Below are 19,425 nucleotides of genomic sequence, written 5' to 3'. Positions count from 1 at the left end.
AAAACCCACAGTTTACCTGGCCAATGTTATATCACTCTCCTAACTTGTGAGATGTTGACACAAAGGGTGATGGGTGATGAAATAAGGTATTTTGGTCTCCATTATGAGTCCATTGGCCTGCTGTATCTTTCTGGGCTACAAACCTCTACAGAAGTAAGTGAAAAATTATTTCGTTGTTGTTGTTCTGATGAGGTGCAAGGTTATAGTGGAAAGAGCAGGCTTTGGCATTAAACAAACTTAGGTTTGCACACATAACCCTGGGCTTTTTTTCTTTTTTGAATTCTTAGATCCTCAATCTACTTTGAAAGGTTAATGTGAGGACTAAAAATGGTACACATAAAGTGCTCACCACAGCCTGGCGTGTAGACAACCATGAGAAACGGTTACCACCATTATTATTGTCACTTAACATGGGGCAAGCCTTGCTAACAACTTTACTATATGATCGTTTGTCCCTAACCAGTCACCTTCCAGTTAATCCTCCCTGATACATCATAAACCTGGTTATGAGAGTGTGAGTTTTAAATTGTTTTATTATCTTTCAGATCTGTAAGAGCAAAGCTAAAGAATCTCAGCAGTATTATCACAGCTTGGCTGTCCGGCAGAGTCTGGCTGTCCATTTTAACATTCAGCAGGACTGTGGTCATTTCCTTGCTGAAGTCCCTAACCGTCTGCTTCCCTGGGAGGATCCAGATGACCCTGAAAAGGATGAGGATGACATGGAAGAGACTGAAGAAGAAGCCAAAGGAGAAACGGATGGGAAAAACCCAAAGCCCTGTTCTGAAGCAGCATCATCCCAGAAAGAGAATCAGGGAGTCATGAGCAAGAAGCAGAGGAGCCATGTTGTGGTCATCACCAGGGAGGTTCCATGTCTTACTGTGGCTGATTTTGTGCGAGACTCTCTGGCCCAGCATGGGAAAAGCCCTGATTTGTATGAGAGGCAGGTATGTCTGCTGCTCTTACAGCTATGCTCTGGTCTTGAGCACCTCAAACCCTACCATGTCACTCACTGCGATCTACGCCTAGAGAACCTGCTACTTGTCCACTACCAGCCTGGGGGGACTGCCCAAGGCTTTGGGCCTGCAGAGCCCAGCTCCACCTCATCTTATCCCACTAGGCTTATAGTGAGCAACTTCTCTCAGGCCAAGCAGAAGAGCCATCTGGTGGACCCTGAGATCCTCCGGGACCAGTCTCGCCTTGCTCCAGAGATCATAACAGCTACCCAGTATAAAAAGTGTGATGAGTTCCAGACAGGCATCCTCATCTATGAGATGCTGCACCTACCCAACCCCTTTGATGAGAACCCAGAGCTGAAGGAGAGGGAATACACACGAGCAGACCTGCCTCGCATCCCATTCCGCTCCCCCTACTCCCGGGGTCTGCAGCAGCTGGCCAGCTGCCTCCTGAATCCCAACCCTTCTGAGCGGATCCTCATTTCAGACGCCAAAGGCATCCTCCAGTGTCTGCTCTGGGGCCCCCGCGAAGATCTCTTCCAGACTTTCACCGCCTGCCCTAGCCTAGTACAGAGGAATACCCTGCTCCAAAACTGGCTAGACATCAAGCGAACACTGCTCATGATCAAGTTTGCTGAGAAGTCCCTGGACAGGGAAGGTGGGATCAACCTTGAGGACTGGCTTTGTGCTCAGTATTTGGCTTTTGCCACTACAGACTCCCTCAGTTGTATTGTGAAAATTCTGCAGCACCGTTAACGTGTACCTGGATGATACTTTTACCACATCTTCACCTTCTTCATATCACCCATGCACTTCCCCTTCCTAGTGCTCACTCCAAATTCAAGGAAAGAAGAAAGACAAACCTCTATCCCTGTCCATGAACAAGTGGGTCCATTCAGAAAGGTTATCCACTGCCCCAGATTGAATGAGAAGCTGAGTCTGTCTTAACTTTACAGAAATTCAGCTGCACAAACTTGCGGTTGCCTTCCCTTGAAACACCTTCTATCCTAATAGTCCCATAAATGCAGGTAAAAATGAAAATCCATATTCTTGAAGGGACAGCTTCTTTGGTATGAACTCAGTGAGCCAGTGAGCTGTGTCCGTTTCCTCCATAATTCTGGATATCACCTATCTTTTTAGCACCAAGTATTTATTCTCACTAGCAGTAGACAGACTTAACCAGTCTCTACCATGACCCAGTAGACTCTGACAACAGACTCTTCCTTTAAGGTGTCAACAACTGACTTACTAGGCAGAACTGCCATCCTTAGCATCAGCCCAGTTTTGGTTACCAGGGACTACATCCTTTGTTCCAGGAGGCAGTAGAAAGAAAAGGAGAGATCCCATCCTTGGGTCATAGACCCATTTTCATTGCCATTATCTGTAAGTATGTGCACTGCATGGAGGACAGCCCTAATAGTCTCCCCTCTGCTGCCACTGCCTGATTCTCCACTCTGTCCCCACTTGCCAGTGAAGTTTGGATTTATCAGCCACTTGTGGCCCATTACAGAGCTGACCCAAGGTGGTGTCACCAATGCCTCAGCAGGGTGGAGTGCAGTTCAGAGCTTATAAATAGCTGGCAGGGCACGAGGAGATGATTTTCTTGCATGTGCAATTCTCTGGGGGCCATCAGGGAACAGAGTTTAAAGTACCCTTTGATTACTGTCAGAACTGTCAGCATTTGCGGTTTTCCCCGAGCAGTAATTGGCCAGCTCCCTTCTATCAGTAGCCAGTGTTAACTAGTTTACCAAATGCTGTAAACATTTGCCCTGAATGAAATAGCTGTCAGTGGAGCTCTAAGATCTCCTTTAGAGGGCACAGTGAGGTGGGCTGTTGGGATGGCCGTAGGCAGGGGAGAGGAAGAAGGCCACTGATGAGACTGCTGACCTCCTCAGAATGTTGACCTCTTCTAGAGAGACTGCCTCCCAGTGTAAGTGGCTCATTGCTCCTTCTGACTCTCTCTAAAATGGCTCTGGAGGACAGCTCACAGGAATTCTGATTGCTGAGGTGGGTGATTGAGAGCTGTTCACCATGTGTGCAGCCTGTGCTCCCCTTCTATGGATGTATGTGCAATTTTTGTATGTATTTTTTTAGCTGTATATTACAGTGTTTATGTTGCAACTTCACCTGAAGCGAGTCTACAGAAACCTTCCCCCTTCTTCCCTTGGCACATATTTGCGCTAAGAGATGAGCGTTCCTTCCACTGGGGGGGGGGGGTGTGTGTGTGTGTGTGTGTATACACGTGTGCACCTGTGCTTGTTTTATTCAAAACTGTGAGTATGTGTTTACTTTAACCTTGAAATCCCAAGAGTCACTCGAACAATGTGTGTGTACACTTGTGTGCCCATGTGTGCGTGCACACGCATGCTGGAAGTAGAGGCCAGGCCTCTAGAGAAGCAACCTGTGGCAGGGTTGACAGACATGTTCTCTGTGCCTAGTGAGTGAGTGAGGAGCCTTGAGGCCCCTCATCTACCAGTACAGAGTTTCCTTAAAGCCAAGACTGATTGTGCAGTATTACTTACATAGCACATTAGTGGCCTTGGAAATTTCTAAACTTTTAACATTTTTAACAGCCTTTCATGTGATTCATGTATATCAAAGAGGATCAGGAAAGGAAAATATTGTATTTTATTGTGCTCTTATTACTTTTTTAAGTGATTGCAATATGTGAGGCTCTATTTGGAGAATGTCCTTACCCCCTGGCCAGCAATATAGGACTCACAGGAAAGAAGGCTGGTTAGCCCACAAAGAGTCTTGCCTCCTCTAGCCAGAGTGTAGGGCTCTCCTCCTAGGAATGGCCATGGAGTGGGCATGCTGCTGCAGGCCAGCAGTCCGCTCTTGGTGTCCTGTGGCATGGCCGCACCTTGCCTTGAAGGTTGGTGTTTGGTTCATCTTAGCATAGACCATGTGCACATAACTCCTTGCCTGATTATGCACTGAAGTGGCAGCACACAGACCACTGACCATGTCAGCCAGCACATTCCCTTAACCTCCCCCACCTCCCATCTTGCAATGGCTTGCATATTGAGATATACCTTCTCAATGTCATGTTCTTGGTGCCTTGCCCATGTACATTTGAATGTTGACTATTTAATGAGGTTACATATTTAATGCAGAATGTTTCCTGGTCCCTCTATTTGTTATGTCTCTACTTATCTTTTTTTTTCTTTCTCTTTTTCTGTTATGATTTGGATCCAGTCTTCACTTTAACTCTATGGTATAATAAGCATGGACACCTCCACTACCATTATCTTACAGCACTGGTAAACTGAGCACCTCTTCACATCAGATGTTTTTAGTACTGTTTTTATATTCAGATTTGTTAAGGGCAAAAGATGAATGCAAACTAGCCAGAGAAAAGCCTCAGGCTTCCCAGAGACAGGTGGCTAGATTAATTTTTCTCTGGGTGATGGCCAAAGAATGTGAGATAGAGAGGGAAGGGGGTGTTACAGGTTAGAACAGAATAGAGAAAGAAACTATATTTCTAGGCAAAAAATACTACATGAGTTGGTCTTCAGAATATTTTTCCAAAAAAAATGAAATTCAGTCAATTTAACATTATCACAAATATTTTTCATTTTAATTGTGGTAGGAACTTTGAATTTGTTCATCAACTGGAAAGAAATCCTACCCTCTGTAGACACGTACACACACATTTTATATATATATATGTTTGAATTTTGACTAGTATAGCACTTTACGTTTTCTCAAGTAACAGGAAGTTATTGCCTTCAATATTGATTGGAAATTGTTTTCTATTGAAGTCTATACTACAGAGTTTTCCATTTATATTGAGAGTTTGAACAATTAAGCTCCTATTGGAACTTTTCCTTAAGCCACATGAGCATGAACAATCTCTGTGACACTTGGGTGCTAGAGAAACACAACAGTGGCTAAAGTAGCCAAGAGCAAGACTGAATGTATAGCAGAGTGCCTTGTTAGAGTGATAACTTAGTCTTGGAAGCAATTCAGTGGATGTTTCATAAAGAGGACTAGAACTTCAAGAAGCCTCCTGTGCTGGCTGAGGTGAGCCCTTTTGGTATATGTACACTACTGGGTTGCCTAGAAGCCAATTCGTGAAAAATAACAGCAGGATGAGAAAAAGAGTCACTGTAACCTGTGGAACAACAACATAAGAATCACCAACCCCTAGGCTGAGCTAGAACTGGAAGCCAGGAATACGGCAATGAGTTTCAAGATTTGCCCTCAGAAGCTGAACTGGGTGAGGTATGGGTTGGGGTGAGGGCACAAGCACTCATCCTACCTACCCTGCTGCTGTTGAGGAGCTAGAAGTAAAACATTGGTTAGGATTTTAACAGTTGGAGTAGCCTCCCATTATCAGATTAAGTGGGGGTCAGTTTTGCTTCTAAACTCAGAATAAGTTTGTAAACATGGGAAAGTCTAAGCCAAGAGATCTAAAGCTCTAGAAATATTAATGACATTTCTGGGAGTAAAACTACCAAAAATTATATCTTAAAAGTTTCCAGTAGTATAAAGTTCCCAGGCCGGGCGCGGTGGCTCACGCCTGTAATCCCAACACTTTAGGAGGGTGAGGTGAGCAGATCACCTGAGGTCAGGAGTTTGAGACCAGCCTGGCCAACATGGTGAAACCCCATCCCTACTAAAAATACAAAAATTAGCCAGGCATGGTGGCAGGCACCTGTAATCTCAGCTACTTGGGAGGCTGAGGCTGAGGCAAGAGAATCGCTTGAGCCCAGGAGGCAGAGGTTGCAGTGAGCCAGGATCACGCCATCGCACTCCAGCCTGGGAGATAAGAGTGAGACTTCGTCTCAAAAAAAAAGTTTCCAGGAAAGATCTTTGGGTCCTACTAAGCGTCTCAATTTTGAGTTATGAATACTTTGGTTCTGGGAAGTAACCTGACATTTGGTTTTGCTGGAATTAGGGTTTTCACTAGATTTCACTGCAATTAGGATTTTCTTCTAGATTTTACCAGCAGTGATCTGAAAAAGTACAGGCTAGTCCCAGAAATAGAGATGGATTTAGGATACTACACTATATTTCAAATGATTCTAGATGTGTAAATATAGTATGAACATTCTTGGAGAGGGGTGAGACAAACTGGACTTGCTGGGCCAACCCTGGCATGTTTTTCAACCCTGGCATGTAGTTGATAAGGATTGAAAATTCTGCTCCAGCCTAATGAGTGAACAGGATGGCTGCCCACAAAACCAGGTTATTAGTTTTACCTCATTGAAGCTCATATTTTCAAAGGCCCAAAGTGCTGTGCCGAGACAAATCCAAGTGCTGCTCTTGCCGAAGTGTGCACTGAAGTCCAGCTGTCCGTGCTTACAGCAGTGCCAAAAGTGGGGATTCCATGGACCAAAAACGGTGCCGTAAGGGAAGCCAGAAGAGTTGCGGTGCAAGATCCTGGGAGAGATTATACCAAAGAAATCAAGCCTTTTTATCCTGATGCTTCTAAGATGATGAGGGTGAGCTGTGACAGATGCCGTGGGAGGGGAGTTCACATACATTCCATGTCAAGGCATTTAGCTGATAAGTCCATCCTCAGAAAAGCACCTTTTTAAAAAGAAGTCCATTTTGTATATTAGAAGATGATGATGATGATGATGATGATGATGATGAAGAAAGCCCTGGCAGATACAAAGTTCCTCAGTATTTAAGGAGAAGGATCTCTTCCATGTCCCCTTGACATGACTGTGGCTATTGCCCAAACCTCAGCTTGAGAATATCATATCCGTATAATACTGAGAGCAGAAGATTTTTTTAAAGAGATATGGTAGTTTTAATAGGTTTGTTTAAAGAACTCTTGGGAAATTTCTTAACAAATTGTAATTGTTTTTATAAACCTTCCTACAGAGCTGTTTACCATTCATCATCACCATCATTTAATATCTATAAGTGCCCAGAATGTACAAGGTGCTATACAGCTGTTAAACACCCCCTCCCTGCAACTGTTTAAAATTAGAAAAGATTTTTGCATCACCCACTGCTAGAAGCTTTCCCCACGTAGGTGGGCTGCAAGGGCCTGTATTCCCAACATCCCATTACATGTTTCCCACTCCAGAAAGTCTCTGGGTTTATTCCAGCTTTTTATCTTGACGTGTCCCATCCACCCCCATGGTTTGGTTTTGTTTTGTTTTGTTTTTTAAATCAAGAAAGTTTCAGGGAATCAAAAGCGGTTGGACATTTTTTAACCTAGCAGAAGTACAGAGTCATATATTTTGCTACGAATATTGTTGTAGTACAGAAAACCCACTTTGCCCGTTAGTGTGTGGATAGTATGTGTGCGTCCGCACTCAGGATAACTTGAATGTTGAACCAGACATAGGGTTCATTTTTGAAAGGTTAAACCACACTGCTTAAGGAACTTGCTCCAAATACTACTTGGTTATCCCTTCCTTTACCAGTTAGAACTAAAGAGTGTGATGTATGAACACACTGGGTTGGGATTTTCTGTTGAGGATATGCAGGGCATTTTGGCATGAGGCAAATACAGAAGCAAGATTTCATTCTACTTGGTGATTTGAATCATGACAGTCCTCATTCCAATCTCTCTTTAATTCTCTCTGGCCCTGCCCACACTCTATATTTGAAAATCTTGTTTTTGCTCTTTCCGGAGCTTCACCCCTCTACTTACATATTGTAAAGTTGTATAAATCTATCATTGAAAGGTCCCCTCTGCCACCAGTGGCGCCACCCTTTGGTTTGCTGTGGTACTTTGCTGTGTACTCTGTGGTATCATGTTACTGTGTAAATAAATTCATTTTAATACACACTAAAAAACAGACAAATGCTTGTCCTTTTGGCAACTCTTCCACACTGACATGCTGGGGAGGGTTTGGTTGCAGACATGGTTATGTCTTGTCCCCCCAGGGTAGGTGCTCTGTCCATAACGCAGGAAATGGTGGCTTTCAGCTTGTGTGCCTTCTGCACTCTGGGTCCTCATCCCCTGCTGACATGGATTATATTTCTCTTTATTCCCTGCCTAATCTGAGGAAATCAGGCCCCAAAGAGAAAGCAAAGGCATTCTGCTTTTCCCAGACCTCAGAAGGCTGCAGGTTTGCTGTGTGAGATCGCCCCCTGGTGAGCAATCACCTGCAGGCTTCCTGGGTTTGTACTGCACGTTGAGAGGCTTGATTAGCTGGCTCTGGCTGACCCTCTCCGTGGAAATCAGAGCTATTCCGGTAATATGAGCGGGGGCAGGGCCTGGTACTGCATCATCTGCAAGATTCACATGCCTTTGACACAGTGATACACGGGCCTCACAAAGGCAGACAAGCTAACGTGTGGACACTTCAGCAGCACAGAGGAGGCCGCCTGGCTTAAGCAGGAAGAGTCAGCAGTGGTAGCAACAACTGCCGCATTATGAGAGGAGAATAGATGAAAAGGCAAACCTGTAGATTCTAAATTTAGAGCAGATTTTAGAGCACCAAACCCTTTGCAGTGGACACTGTCTCCAACCCAGTGTCTCTGCTCTTCTCCACTAGCAAGCACTCTGGAATTTGCAGATGCTGTTTTTAAGGCATACCCCAGAAGAGTGGCTGCCAGACTTGAGGTTTATGTTGCTGAGGAGCAACATAACAGAACCCATGTTGGTGTGGACCCAAAAGCTCTCTGTGTGTTGCCTGGGCCCAGGAGGAAGGGTCAACAGCAAGACTGACTAGACAATCCCCAGGGACACAGGCCCTGCCTGCTACAGCTGTGTAGCCTGCTTGCTGGAGAAGAGCCTAGGGAACTTCCCTTCTAGTTGTCAGCACAACACACTGGCTTCTGGGGGAAAGGAAGCAAAGAAAAAAGTAGGCAGTTGGGGTTGGGAGGTCACAGAAACAGAGCGCGCCAGGACCAGGCTGCTGTGTGAAGCTCCGCTGGCCTGAGTGGTCACCCTGTGTGCCAGGCCAAGTCTCACTAACGCAGGACTCCATAACAACTGTTTCAGTACTGACTGAGTGATTAAATTAAATATTAAAAGCTGAAGGGGCCACTGCCCTTATACGAAGGCTGAAATGTAACAAAAGCTCCACTGGGAGTTTTGCCTAGACCTTTCCTGGGCCTTGAAGCATGACAAAATAACGAAGGAATTCTTAACAGGACCTGTTTAGGATTAAACAAGTTTATCGGGGGTCTGAAGGAACTCCCCACACCTCCATGATTTAGCAGGAGACAAGATTAAGGGTAATCGCCCCAGCACTTGGACCCATTTAGATTAAGTAAACTTACTGAGGCTCCAGAGGAAGGTCTTCAAGACTCAGACCTTAGTTATAGATTGAAAGAAGTTGGCCCGGTGCGGTGGCTCACACCTGTAATCCCAGCATTTTGGGAGGCCGAGGTGGGTGGATCACGAGGTCAGGAGATCGAGACCATCCTGGCTAACACGGTGAAACCCCATCTCTACTAAAAATACAAAAAAGTTAGCCAGGCTTGGTGCCAGGCACTTGTAGTCCTAGCTACTTAGGAGGCTGGGGCAGGAGAATGGCGTGAACCCGGGAGGTGGAGTTTGCAGTGAGCCGAGATTGCTCCACTGCCCTCCAGCCTGGGTGACAGAACGAGACTCAATCTCAAAATAAATAAATAAATAGTCACCTGTCTTTAGGTGAATGCACACTTACACAGACATATAGCTTAGAAGGTATATAAGATGTGGGAAACCGTAATTTTGAGTTGATCTGGTGATAACTTCGAGGCCTTCTCCCTGTAACTGGTTACAGAAATAAAAACTCTCTTCTCTCCCAGTTCATCTGCATCTCGTTACTGGGCCGCAAGAATAAGCAGCCTGACCCCCAGTTTGGTCCAGGAACACCCGGAGCCCTGAAAGGATACAGGCCAGTGGATGGTGGGACCAGTTCAGGATTGCCCAAGCCAGACTCCAGGTGAGGTGGAACAAGGCCAGAAAAAACACTGAGTTTCTATTCTTCAGTGGGATCACTTTGTCCTTTGGTGTAACTGGAGAGCCTGGAGATAAATTATCCTATTCCCCTTCCCCATCACATCACCCAGCGTGGGATTCATTCCTGAGAATTCCGTTAGTGGTCCTCAGTGACACCATCCTGTCTGACTCTGGGTTGTCCAGAGGCGATGGGCCACTGACATTTGGATGAGGCCTTTGGCAGCTCCATGCCTGCAGAGTGTTGTCTTTCAACCTAAGCCACAGAGAATCTTGATTTCTTTCCTGCCCGGAGTGAATTGGTGTGGGGAGCTCTCCGTTGCCTGGGGTTGTAAGTGTGTACCTTCTGCTCCAGGAACTCTTTGCCTCCTCTCCAAGGCCTAGCAAATTATGCTTCCTTTTAAGTGAGTTTGCACTCTCTTCTACAAGGGAAGGAACTTCATTAGTGCCATAGGAGCCAAGAACTGCAGTTGGCAGATCACAAGTTGTTGTTAAGAGCAGCTCAAGGCAATTACAGCTGAAACTTAAAAATTGGATTTCACACTGGGTGGGAGGGTAGGAGGGAATTTGTTGCCAAGATCCAGTTCTCTCAAATTTGCAAACCTCTAAAAGGAAATAGGCTTTTTGGACACAAACTGACTTCCTTGAGATCCCAGATAAACCTCTCTACAGGTATGTGCACGGACACACACACACACACCAACTAATGGCTCCCTTGCCCTCTGGGAGGTGCATGGAAGCAACCAGAAAGCTGAGTGATAATGCTGTGAGGGCTTCTGAGGAATCTGCAATTATAAGGACCAGGGTCCTCTAGAGAAGTAACTCTCATGCAGGAAGTGGGAGGGGTATAGGGACTTGGGTTTTCCCCACCAGGACCACCCATTGCTCACCAGCCCACACTTGAGCTGGAGTCAAAGATAGAGCAAAAAACTCCAAGCCTATGGTTCATCTTTGCCCTGGGATGGGGGATGGGAGGCAAATTGTACCTCAGGTAAAGAGAATGTGGAGGGATAAAGTCACCAGGCCCCCCAGGGAGGGGCAAAGTTGAATGCCTTGAAGAGCTGAGATGCTTGTCTTCCAGGGTAAAGGAGTCTGTCTCTAGAAAGCCAGCCCTGGGGGTGCTTTCCCATGAACTAGCTTAACAGCTTAATTTTATCTTCACAATCTGGTGAGGTGGTTTCTAGAATTATCCCCATTTTACCCATGTGAAAACAAGCCAGAGAGCGTTTGTTTGCCCCAGATCCTTAGTAAGGGAACTACGATTTGTCCTCCAGCAGCCGTACTCCACCTCCCAGCTTCCTGGAGTGAGGGACAGTCCTCCCTCACTCTCTAGCTGTCACCCCAGTATCATCAGTGGCTTCTTGGTGTCCAGAGAAGAAAAATCCAATTGCTGAGTCTGTGTCCTCCACCTCTCATGCTTATTGCTGACTAAGTGTTGCAGCAGCCCCACTCTCCAGGCTGGCCTGGGAGACATGCATTGAAATTCTCTGCGCCCGCATCGTTCCTGTTCTTTTTCTCCCTGTTCTTCAGGGCCCCATTCAGCCAAGAAGCTTTTGGGATGATATCCATCTGAAATCACCAACTGACTCCCCAGCTTCAGCTCCTGGCCTGGTGTGTGTGTGTGTGTCTGTGTGTGCACCTCCCTTCTCGTGAGCTCCTCCAGGGAGGCCATGGCTTTAGCTGCTCTGCCTGCTGTCCTTGGTGTCTGACTCAACTAACAGGAAGAGAGGAGGAAGAGAACCGCCCCTGGCTGCTCCACTGGTCCAGGCCCTGGTCCAGGCTTTCCCACACATTAACCTCATTTGATCTCCACTACAGCCATTTTACAGATGAGGGAACTCAGAGTGGGTAAGAAACTTGCCTAAAGCTGCATAGCTGGTAAGTGGTAGAGCTGAGATTCAAACCTAGGCTTGAAGCCAGTTCTCCCCACCACCATACGAGTCTTTGTCTATTGGCTTGTTTTTGTGCCAGCGGATAGGCCCAGGCCTATGGGTGTTTGCTCCAACTGTGACAGACTGGGGTAGTCAAGGAGTGCTTCCTGATGTGGGCAGAGAGTGTGAGTGAGAAGAAAGGGCTGGCTAGGCTGAGCAGTCAGATCTGTAGCTTCCCTGTAGGGCCAGCACCTTTCCCTGTCAGACCTTCACTGAGCTCCTATGGGATCGCCAGGCCAACACAAGGCATTGGCACTGGCCATCTTTGAGACGTTTCCTCTCAAGGTCCCTGAGCAGACTTGCCTGTTTGCTCTTCATCTTCCCTACAGAGGGGCCTCCCAGGACTGCTTCTGGAACCACAAAGGCAACTAAGTGGCCAACAGCTGCCACAGAGCAACTGACAACCTTCTTTTCCTTTTTGTCTTTTTCTTTCTTTTTGGCTAATAATCTGCTTTCCATTCACCTACCCCCTCCACTCCCACCCTGTCATGGTAATCAGGGTTGTAAAGTCCTCAACCCCTAAGAGCTCCATGCTTGAGCAAATATATACAAGACATACGCATATAGCTGTAGAGTTCCACTCTCTTACAGAAATTAGATCTTACTGTGTACAATACTCTGCAAATTGCTTTTCTTACTTAACAATATATCATTGGCCAGGCGTGGTGGCTCACGCATATAATCCCAGCACTTTGGGAGGATCGCTTGAGCTCAGAAGTTAGACCAGCCTGGGCAACATGTTGAAACTCCATCTCTACAAAAAAATACAAAAATTAGCCAGGTGTGATAGCATACTACTGTGGTCCCAGCTATTCAGGAGGCTGAGGAGGGAGGATCACTTGAGCCTAGGAGGTCGAGGCTGCAGTGAGCCGTGAACTGCACTCCAGCCTGGGGAACAAAGTGAGATCCTGTCTCAAAACAAAAACAAAAACAAAAACAAAAAAATCATGGACACAGTATTTCTTAAAAGGTAGCTTCTCGCACTAAAAATAATAGCATTACATAACATACATGTATACAAATTTTATTATTATTATTTCCACTTCTTCAGGCATTCAGTCACATAGGGATGACTAAACAACAAAATATGAGAAACTACTAAGAAGTATAAAAGGAGATGCACAGATACAGAGATGAACTATCAGGTTGTCTCAAATTTTAGTGAAATTTGAATTTTAAATCTCAATGAGTTTTTTTTTCTGGAGTGAGAAACTTTACAAAATGGTTTTCAGAGTCACTTGGAGGAATGAATATATGAAAGAAACCCAGAAATTTTTGAAATTGAGGGCATAATTGAGCATATGAAAAAGCTATGATCAATAAAACAGTGTGATACAGGTACAAGAAAAAACAGATCAATGTAATAGAATAGGTAACCTAAAAATAGTATCAGTATGAAACTAGTATATGTAATATAGGATAAGTAAGACATCACTATATGAGAAGGGAAGGAAGTTTATCCAATAAACTGTGCTGGTACAATTGGTTAGCTATTTGAAAAATGTTAATCTGCATACTATAAGCTAATACAAATCCAAACAGATCAAACAGAGTTACATGCCACAAAGGAAACAAAAGAAAAATCTCAAGAACTAGAAAGAATGCCAAGTCAATGCATGTTTTATCTCTTGTTGAGAAAGGACTTTGTAAGCTAAGAGACAGTGGAAGGCGTCTGAAAGGGAAAGATCAATAGGTTTGACTAAAGGTGATAAACCTTTGTCCACGGAAAACAGCAAAAACAAAATCGAAAAGTAAATAACCCAGAAAAAAGATTTCAACACATATAACATAGGGTTAAAATTCTGAGTTATAAAGAGCTGATACAAATCATTAGGAACATAAAACACTAATAGGTGAGAACAGAGAAGTCACAGAAGAACCCAAATGTTTAACCTTTCTAGAAACAAGGGAAATAACCAAAGGTGGCATATCTAAAAAAAATTTTAACAGCTTTTTCTGATTGATTATAAAAATAATGCCTGTTTACAGTAGAAAATGTGGAAGGTAAAATTGACCCACTAGGTCACCATCTAGAAATGACCACCATTAACATTTACTGTATATCCTGCAACTCCTGTTTACTCTGCCTTTTTCTTTTTAAATTAAGATCATATTGTTGGCATCTCATTTTCCACCTATCAAATTAACAAAGCTTTTTTTTAAAGCTTATACTCCCTGCTGGTGACAGGGTATACAGTTCAGTCAATGTTGGTGCGATTGAATTGGATGGAAAGGGGCTTGATTCATCCTGTCCTGGGGTGTCGGGCAAGGACTGACTCCAGTAGTCAGCATGGTGGTGGGTAATAGAGATTTCACATCTCCAAGGTCAAAGTGACAGAGTCACCAGGGAGCTTTTCGAAAGGAAAGACCACCCAAGTCCAGTGACTCCAAGACCCCCTCCTCCCCAGGGTCCTTCAGCTGCTCTGAGCTTGTAAGGGGCCTCTCTGCCTGAATCTGGATTTAGCTCCAGGTTCCACCTCTGACAAACTGTGTCCTCAGCCACTCTCTCAGCCTTGGTTTTGATGGGGATTCCTACCTCACAGGGTCATTGTCAGGATGAAAGGACACAGTCTAGCAAGTGTGTTTAGTCCACTGCCAGGCAATAGTAAGTGCTCAAATATTGTTGATCAAAAAGGCAAACTCTGAGTGGGTATTTACTTTCTGTTTTTGTAACCAAGGACTCATCAGGGGATTTTTGCTGAACAAAGGTACTGTGAATTCAAATCTCAGCCTCATAAGAATCAGAAAACTGCTTGCAGCTTTTGAGTGGCAATTTCTCCAGCTTTCCAAATATCTCCTGGCTGAATTTCAGAAAGCCCGGTTGACAGTCGTTTCTCTGAACACCTCCTACCTGCCCATGGTGACATAGCACATCAGAGGCAGAAATGGGTTCATGCCTCTGAATCCAAGCCTGCCTTCCTCCCTACACAACCTGGACCCTTTATTGGTGGAGAGTCAGGCACAGTGGTAAACTGACAAGGCACAGGGCTGCGATGGGAAGTGGGGGGGTGAGGATGAAAGCAGCTGTCGAGGGCCCCTCTAGCTCTGGGCCTGTGTGCTCTTTAGAGGGTGTCTGTGTCCCGAAGCACCCCCTCCATCCCTCAGCAAGGGGCTGGCCCAGGCCCTCACCCTTCTTCAGAGCCCGCTGCCCACATCAGAGCCCTCATTTCGGCTCCCCTCATGACACTGCCTTGCATAATAAATGCTTCAGTTGAATGTACTTTATTTTGGGGAAAGTCATTAAACTCCTTTTGTGGAAACATTTTAATTGAATTAGATTGTTTTCTGATTGTAATAAATGTTAATTAATTGAGTGGGCTGAGTGTCCTTTGATGTAGCTGGCTTCTCTCAGTTTAATTAGGTGAATGTGGACTTATTTCTTTTTGCTATGAGTCTGTGGTTTAAATTTATCTTTTCAGCTAATAAAGTGATCAGGCGAATGCAGGGAGCAGATTATTTCTTATATCTGAAATTTAATAGTCTGCTTCGCTCACAGAGCCAAGTGGCAGCCTCTGCTTGGCATCATTGGGGCGTGACCCAGTTCTCCATCTTGGCTTGATGAGGTTTCTCCATTTCTCTTGGGAAAAGAAAGAAGTTTTAAGTTCTACAAACATGCCTTTATCTCAAGGATACTAGTCACCTTGGGGAGTGATGCTGTTGGTTCCCACAGGTGTGACTGACCTGAGAGGCAGGTGGTCTGCAAGGCAGCCAAGACTCCCGAGCTTTTCGTCCATCCCTGGAGCAGGCAGGCAGGACTTGGGTAGGTACTGAAACTCAGAACAGCCAGCAGACTCTGGCAGCTTCCTCATTGTAGAGATGCTGCAGCTGCAGCCCAGAGAGGGAGAGGGCATGCCCAAGGCCGCACAGTGTGGCCCTGGGACAGTAACACCTACATCCCCCAGCATCTCTGACTAGTATCAAATTCAGTTTGGGTCAGCCAGCACTGACATGAGCCAGACCCTTGGCTATGTGAGAGGGCAGAGGTAGGTCCAAGGTCCTCAGGGAGGTTGCAAAATAGTGACAGTCATGATGTGTAAACTGAAACAACCAGAGGGATCCATACAACATAGAAGACAGTGTGAGGGGCCAGGCATGTTACCTTGACTTGTGGATAGGAAGGGCAGTCTGGGAAGCCTTCTGAGAGGGGATGAGTCTGCACTGGGTTTTGAAGGATGAATAGGAGTTCCCCAGGAGGACAAAGTGTGGAGAACGTTATTGCAGACAGAGGCAACAGTATATGCAAAGCCAAGTTCATTCTGGCACGTGCTGCCAAACATGTAAGAGCCACAGGAGGCCCTCAGCAGAGGCAGGACATGCTCAGATTTGCACTGTAGGAACAATGTCTCAGGCTGTAGAAGTGGAGGAGAGACCAGAGTGAGAAATGAGGGGTATAAAGAACCAGGGGAGACAGGCTGGGCGCCCCCAGCCCAGCTCACTGCCATGGAGATGGAAGAGCAGGGGCAGATTCTAGAAATATTTAGGAGGTAGAGTCAACAGTTCCCAGTTTCCCAGAGGGTCAGGCCTCCCAAGGAGGCCCCAAGAGGGAGCAGGTGAGGATAAAGGAAGGGTGATGCCCTCTCAGACAAGTTCTTTGGCAACTAAATGGCTTGTGTTCCCCTGAATGGCGCTGCAAGGTGACAAGACTTGCAGTAGCAGTGACAGCTCACACTGAGCCGCTTCCTTAGGCCAGAAACCATTACATGTGATGCGTGATGAACTTTTTCTTCGTGACAATCCTGCAAGGGGGCTTCTTTTCCTACTCCATGTCACCAGGGAGGAAACCTGGGCATGGAGATGGACAATGACCTGCCCAAGGTCACCACGCCGAGGAAGTAGCAGAGCGGTCGCTCTCCCAGGCTAGCTAGGGCCTCTCTGAGCTACTCCAAACTGATGTGTGCTCCACATTCAAATAGGGCTTGCTTGACTCTTTACCCCAAATTATCCATTGTAACAGGCAATAAGAGTCTAGGTTTTCCTTTTAAAAATCAAAAGGCCTTCCAGCACCAAACCTCATTCCCCAAAGGCACGGGGGCCTTGGACCTTGGCAGCTTGTCCCTTTCTCATCCGTGCCCAGGGCCCCTGCTCTCCGGTGGGAGGAGGCGAGGAGTCCAGGCTGGGCTGCTTTTTTGCAGACCCCACAGAATAGTAAGATGGGCCTGGTTCCAACTCACCAACTCCCTGTGTGATCCTGGGCAAGTCCTTTCCCTCTCCAGGCCTCAGGAACTGACCAGGTCTGCATCAGCCCCTGCCAGGGCTGCCATGGAGTCTCCGGAAAGCCACATGTGTAGGACTTCGGGCACATGGTAGTTGATGGCTGCTGTAATTAAGGCTGCCTGGGCCTTGCTCCTGGTTCTCTCGAGGCCAAGGGGGTTTGAGGACACAGGACACAGAAAAGTGTCTTCACAGGGGCAGCCACTAACCCCAGAATTTGGCCTCCAGGCTCTGTCACCCAAGAATCAAGCTCACTGCCTATAGAGCCTCTTTCTTCAATAGGAACCCTTTCTCTGCAAATCCCTAGTTTGCTGGGAACCCCACAGGCACATTCTTTCCCGTCCACATGCCCCCACTGTCTCTGCCTGGCAGGACTATATTCACCCTTCAAGGCCTCAGTCTAGCCCACCTCCTCCCCAACCCCATGAGACTTCTCCCCACCCCCTGCCCTTTGGGTGCTTCCTATGGGTATCTGGCCCCACTCTGCCCTTCTGTGCCACTGGGCACTTTTCTGATGCTGGAGAGCTCCCAGGGCAGGCTCATGCCTCTGACTCGCCCAGAGCCTGCCAGAGTCCTCCCCTGGGTAGCTCCAGCTGAAGACCGTGGATGACTAGAGAAGGGAAGAAATTCACCGTTCCCACCGCATGTGCGTGTGTGTGTGCGTGCACGCACCCCCCTCCAACACACACACACACACATATGGTCCCTCTCCCATTTTGTGGCCACAGCTGGCCTTCTCTCTAGCTCTGCCCTGTCTGGCTCTGGGACCTCTCCCCACTCTGCCCTATCCTTCATCAGGCTGTTCCGGATGCTTATCCAGCCCCTGGGACATTCTCACCCCACCCTTCTCACTGGAACATGCCCTGACTTTGGGGCAGGGGCTGGCACTAGGCAAGCTGTCACTACACACCACAGTGGCCCTGTCTCTGGGAAAATAAATGGAACGTGGCTTAGGAGCTTGTCATCTACCGGTTCCAGGAGACTCCCACAAGAAAAAAACATGGAGGAAGCAAACCGAGATCCTTCTCAAGGAGGCCAGGAAAGTAGGCCCTGAAAAGCAGGATTAAGAAGCTTTTCCCTCTTCTCCCCGCCTGCTAGAGGGCAAAGCAGCAGTGGGGTTAACTGGTTCCCAATTGATAGGTTTCCTGTCACCCTTCCACCTCCTTCTCCTGCAGGATAGACCAGCTGTTGGGGCCAGATTAATGGCCACAATTAAAAGCAAAATGCCCTTGCTGTGGCCCACTCTTCTCCCACACCTGTGAGCCCGGAGGCTGAGCTCTAAGCTCCAGGAATGGGAGATTTGTAATGAAATCAGACAGGCCTCGTAACCACTGATGGTATCAGGGCCCAGGGGAGATGCAGACTTATTTCCTAATCTCCCGTGGAGCATCTGTCAGCCCCACTACATAGCAATGTCATTCCTGCGTGCAGCAAGGACCTTTCATGGGGCAGACTGTCAACTGCCTGCCTGGCTGCCCATACGCCCCTCCAAAGCTCCCCAAAGCCGCTTCCCCTTTCCTGGACTCAGGCTGCACAGGCATTCACAAATGCTCACACCCCACACACTCACATCCTCTCATCCATACACAATCATTCTGATTCATTCATAAATTGCCTACTGTGCCCCAATTGCATTGACAGACAAAAGAGAAAAATAAGAACATCTCTTTAGCAGTGTTGGAAAACAGAAAAGGGTATCATTGCTAAAGCAGTCACTTTGAGGGATTCCTAGAAGCAGAGAAGTGGATGAGAACAAGCAAAACGAGAGGCCCATTGATGCTGCACAGCTAGACAAGTCGGGGGGCTGCTTTCCCTACTAGAGCCCAAGGAGCTCCCCAACTCCCGGCAGCAGACCTGAGCAAAGGGGCCGCAGGAGGCCTCAGGAGCTGTCTCCATCCCGGCCTTTGTCCCAGGCTTTACTGGATTAGAACCGCGTGCTGAGTCCGCAAGGGGTTTGGGCAGCCTGCGTGGGACAAAGGGTATAGGACTCCACAATCCCCATAGAGGGAAAGCAGGGGAAGGTCTTGGCCCAGCAGTGGCAGCTTTTACCATAGCCTGCTGCTACTGCTGTCACAGCCTGGTCCCTACGAAGACACCCTGAGGTCCCATTAGCAGTGGCGGGTGGAGGGAAGCAGGTGGCATGGCCTGGACTCTGCCGAAGCAATGCATGGAGACCTGCCACTCCCCCACCCCACCCCTCAGCCCCAGCCTCAGTGTCAACCGCACTCCCTGACACCTCAGACTTGAGGCACAAGGAATCCTAGGGCTCCTGTCCTCACCCCGGCCATTCGCCCCCAGTTCATGCACTTGGAAAACGAACACTTCCTGCCTACACCCCTTCAAGAAGGGTCCAATTACATCAGGAAAACCTGCGTGCTGCAGCCCCCTTCTTGACATTCATAATCTGTCTTAGCTTGTTAAGGGCTCTGAGAAGTCTTGCAGCATCTTTTCTTGTATAATTTACATT

At 47.0% G+C, this 19,425-nt stretch overlaps 1 protein-coding gene across 48 annotated transcripts in view; it reads left to right on the top strand.

Moving 5' to 3' along the window:
• The window catches only part of PEAK1 (pseudopodium enriched atypical kinase 1), a 313,738-nt gene extending 306,018 nt beyond the window's left edge, over positions 1 to 7,720 (top strand). For 47 of the 48 annotated variants that reach the window (XM_054531185.2, XM_054531202.2, XM_054531190.2 and 44 more), the window contains one exon: positions 546 to 7,718. In XM_054531185.2, the coding sequence (XP_054387160.2) occupies positions 546 to 1,709 (1,164 nt within the window). In that variant the 3' untranslated portion in view covers positions 1,710 to 7,718. 48 annotated transcript variants of the gene reach the window in all.
• The last annotated feature ends 11,705 nt before the right edge of the window (positions 7,721 to 19,425 follow it).

This window comes from Pongo abelii, chromosome 16 (genome assembly GCF_028885655.2).
Source record: "Pongo abelii isolate AG06213 chromosome 16, NHGRI_mPonAbe1-v2.0_pri, whole genome shotgun sequence".
Taxonomy (NCBI): domain Eukaryota; kingdom Metazoa; phylum Chordata; class Mammalia; order Primates; family Hominidae; genus Pongo; species Pongo abelii.
The sequence above is the reverse complement of the archived record's forward strand: the minus strand, read 5'-3'. Positions and strand labels throughout refer to the sequence as shown.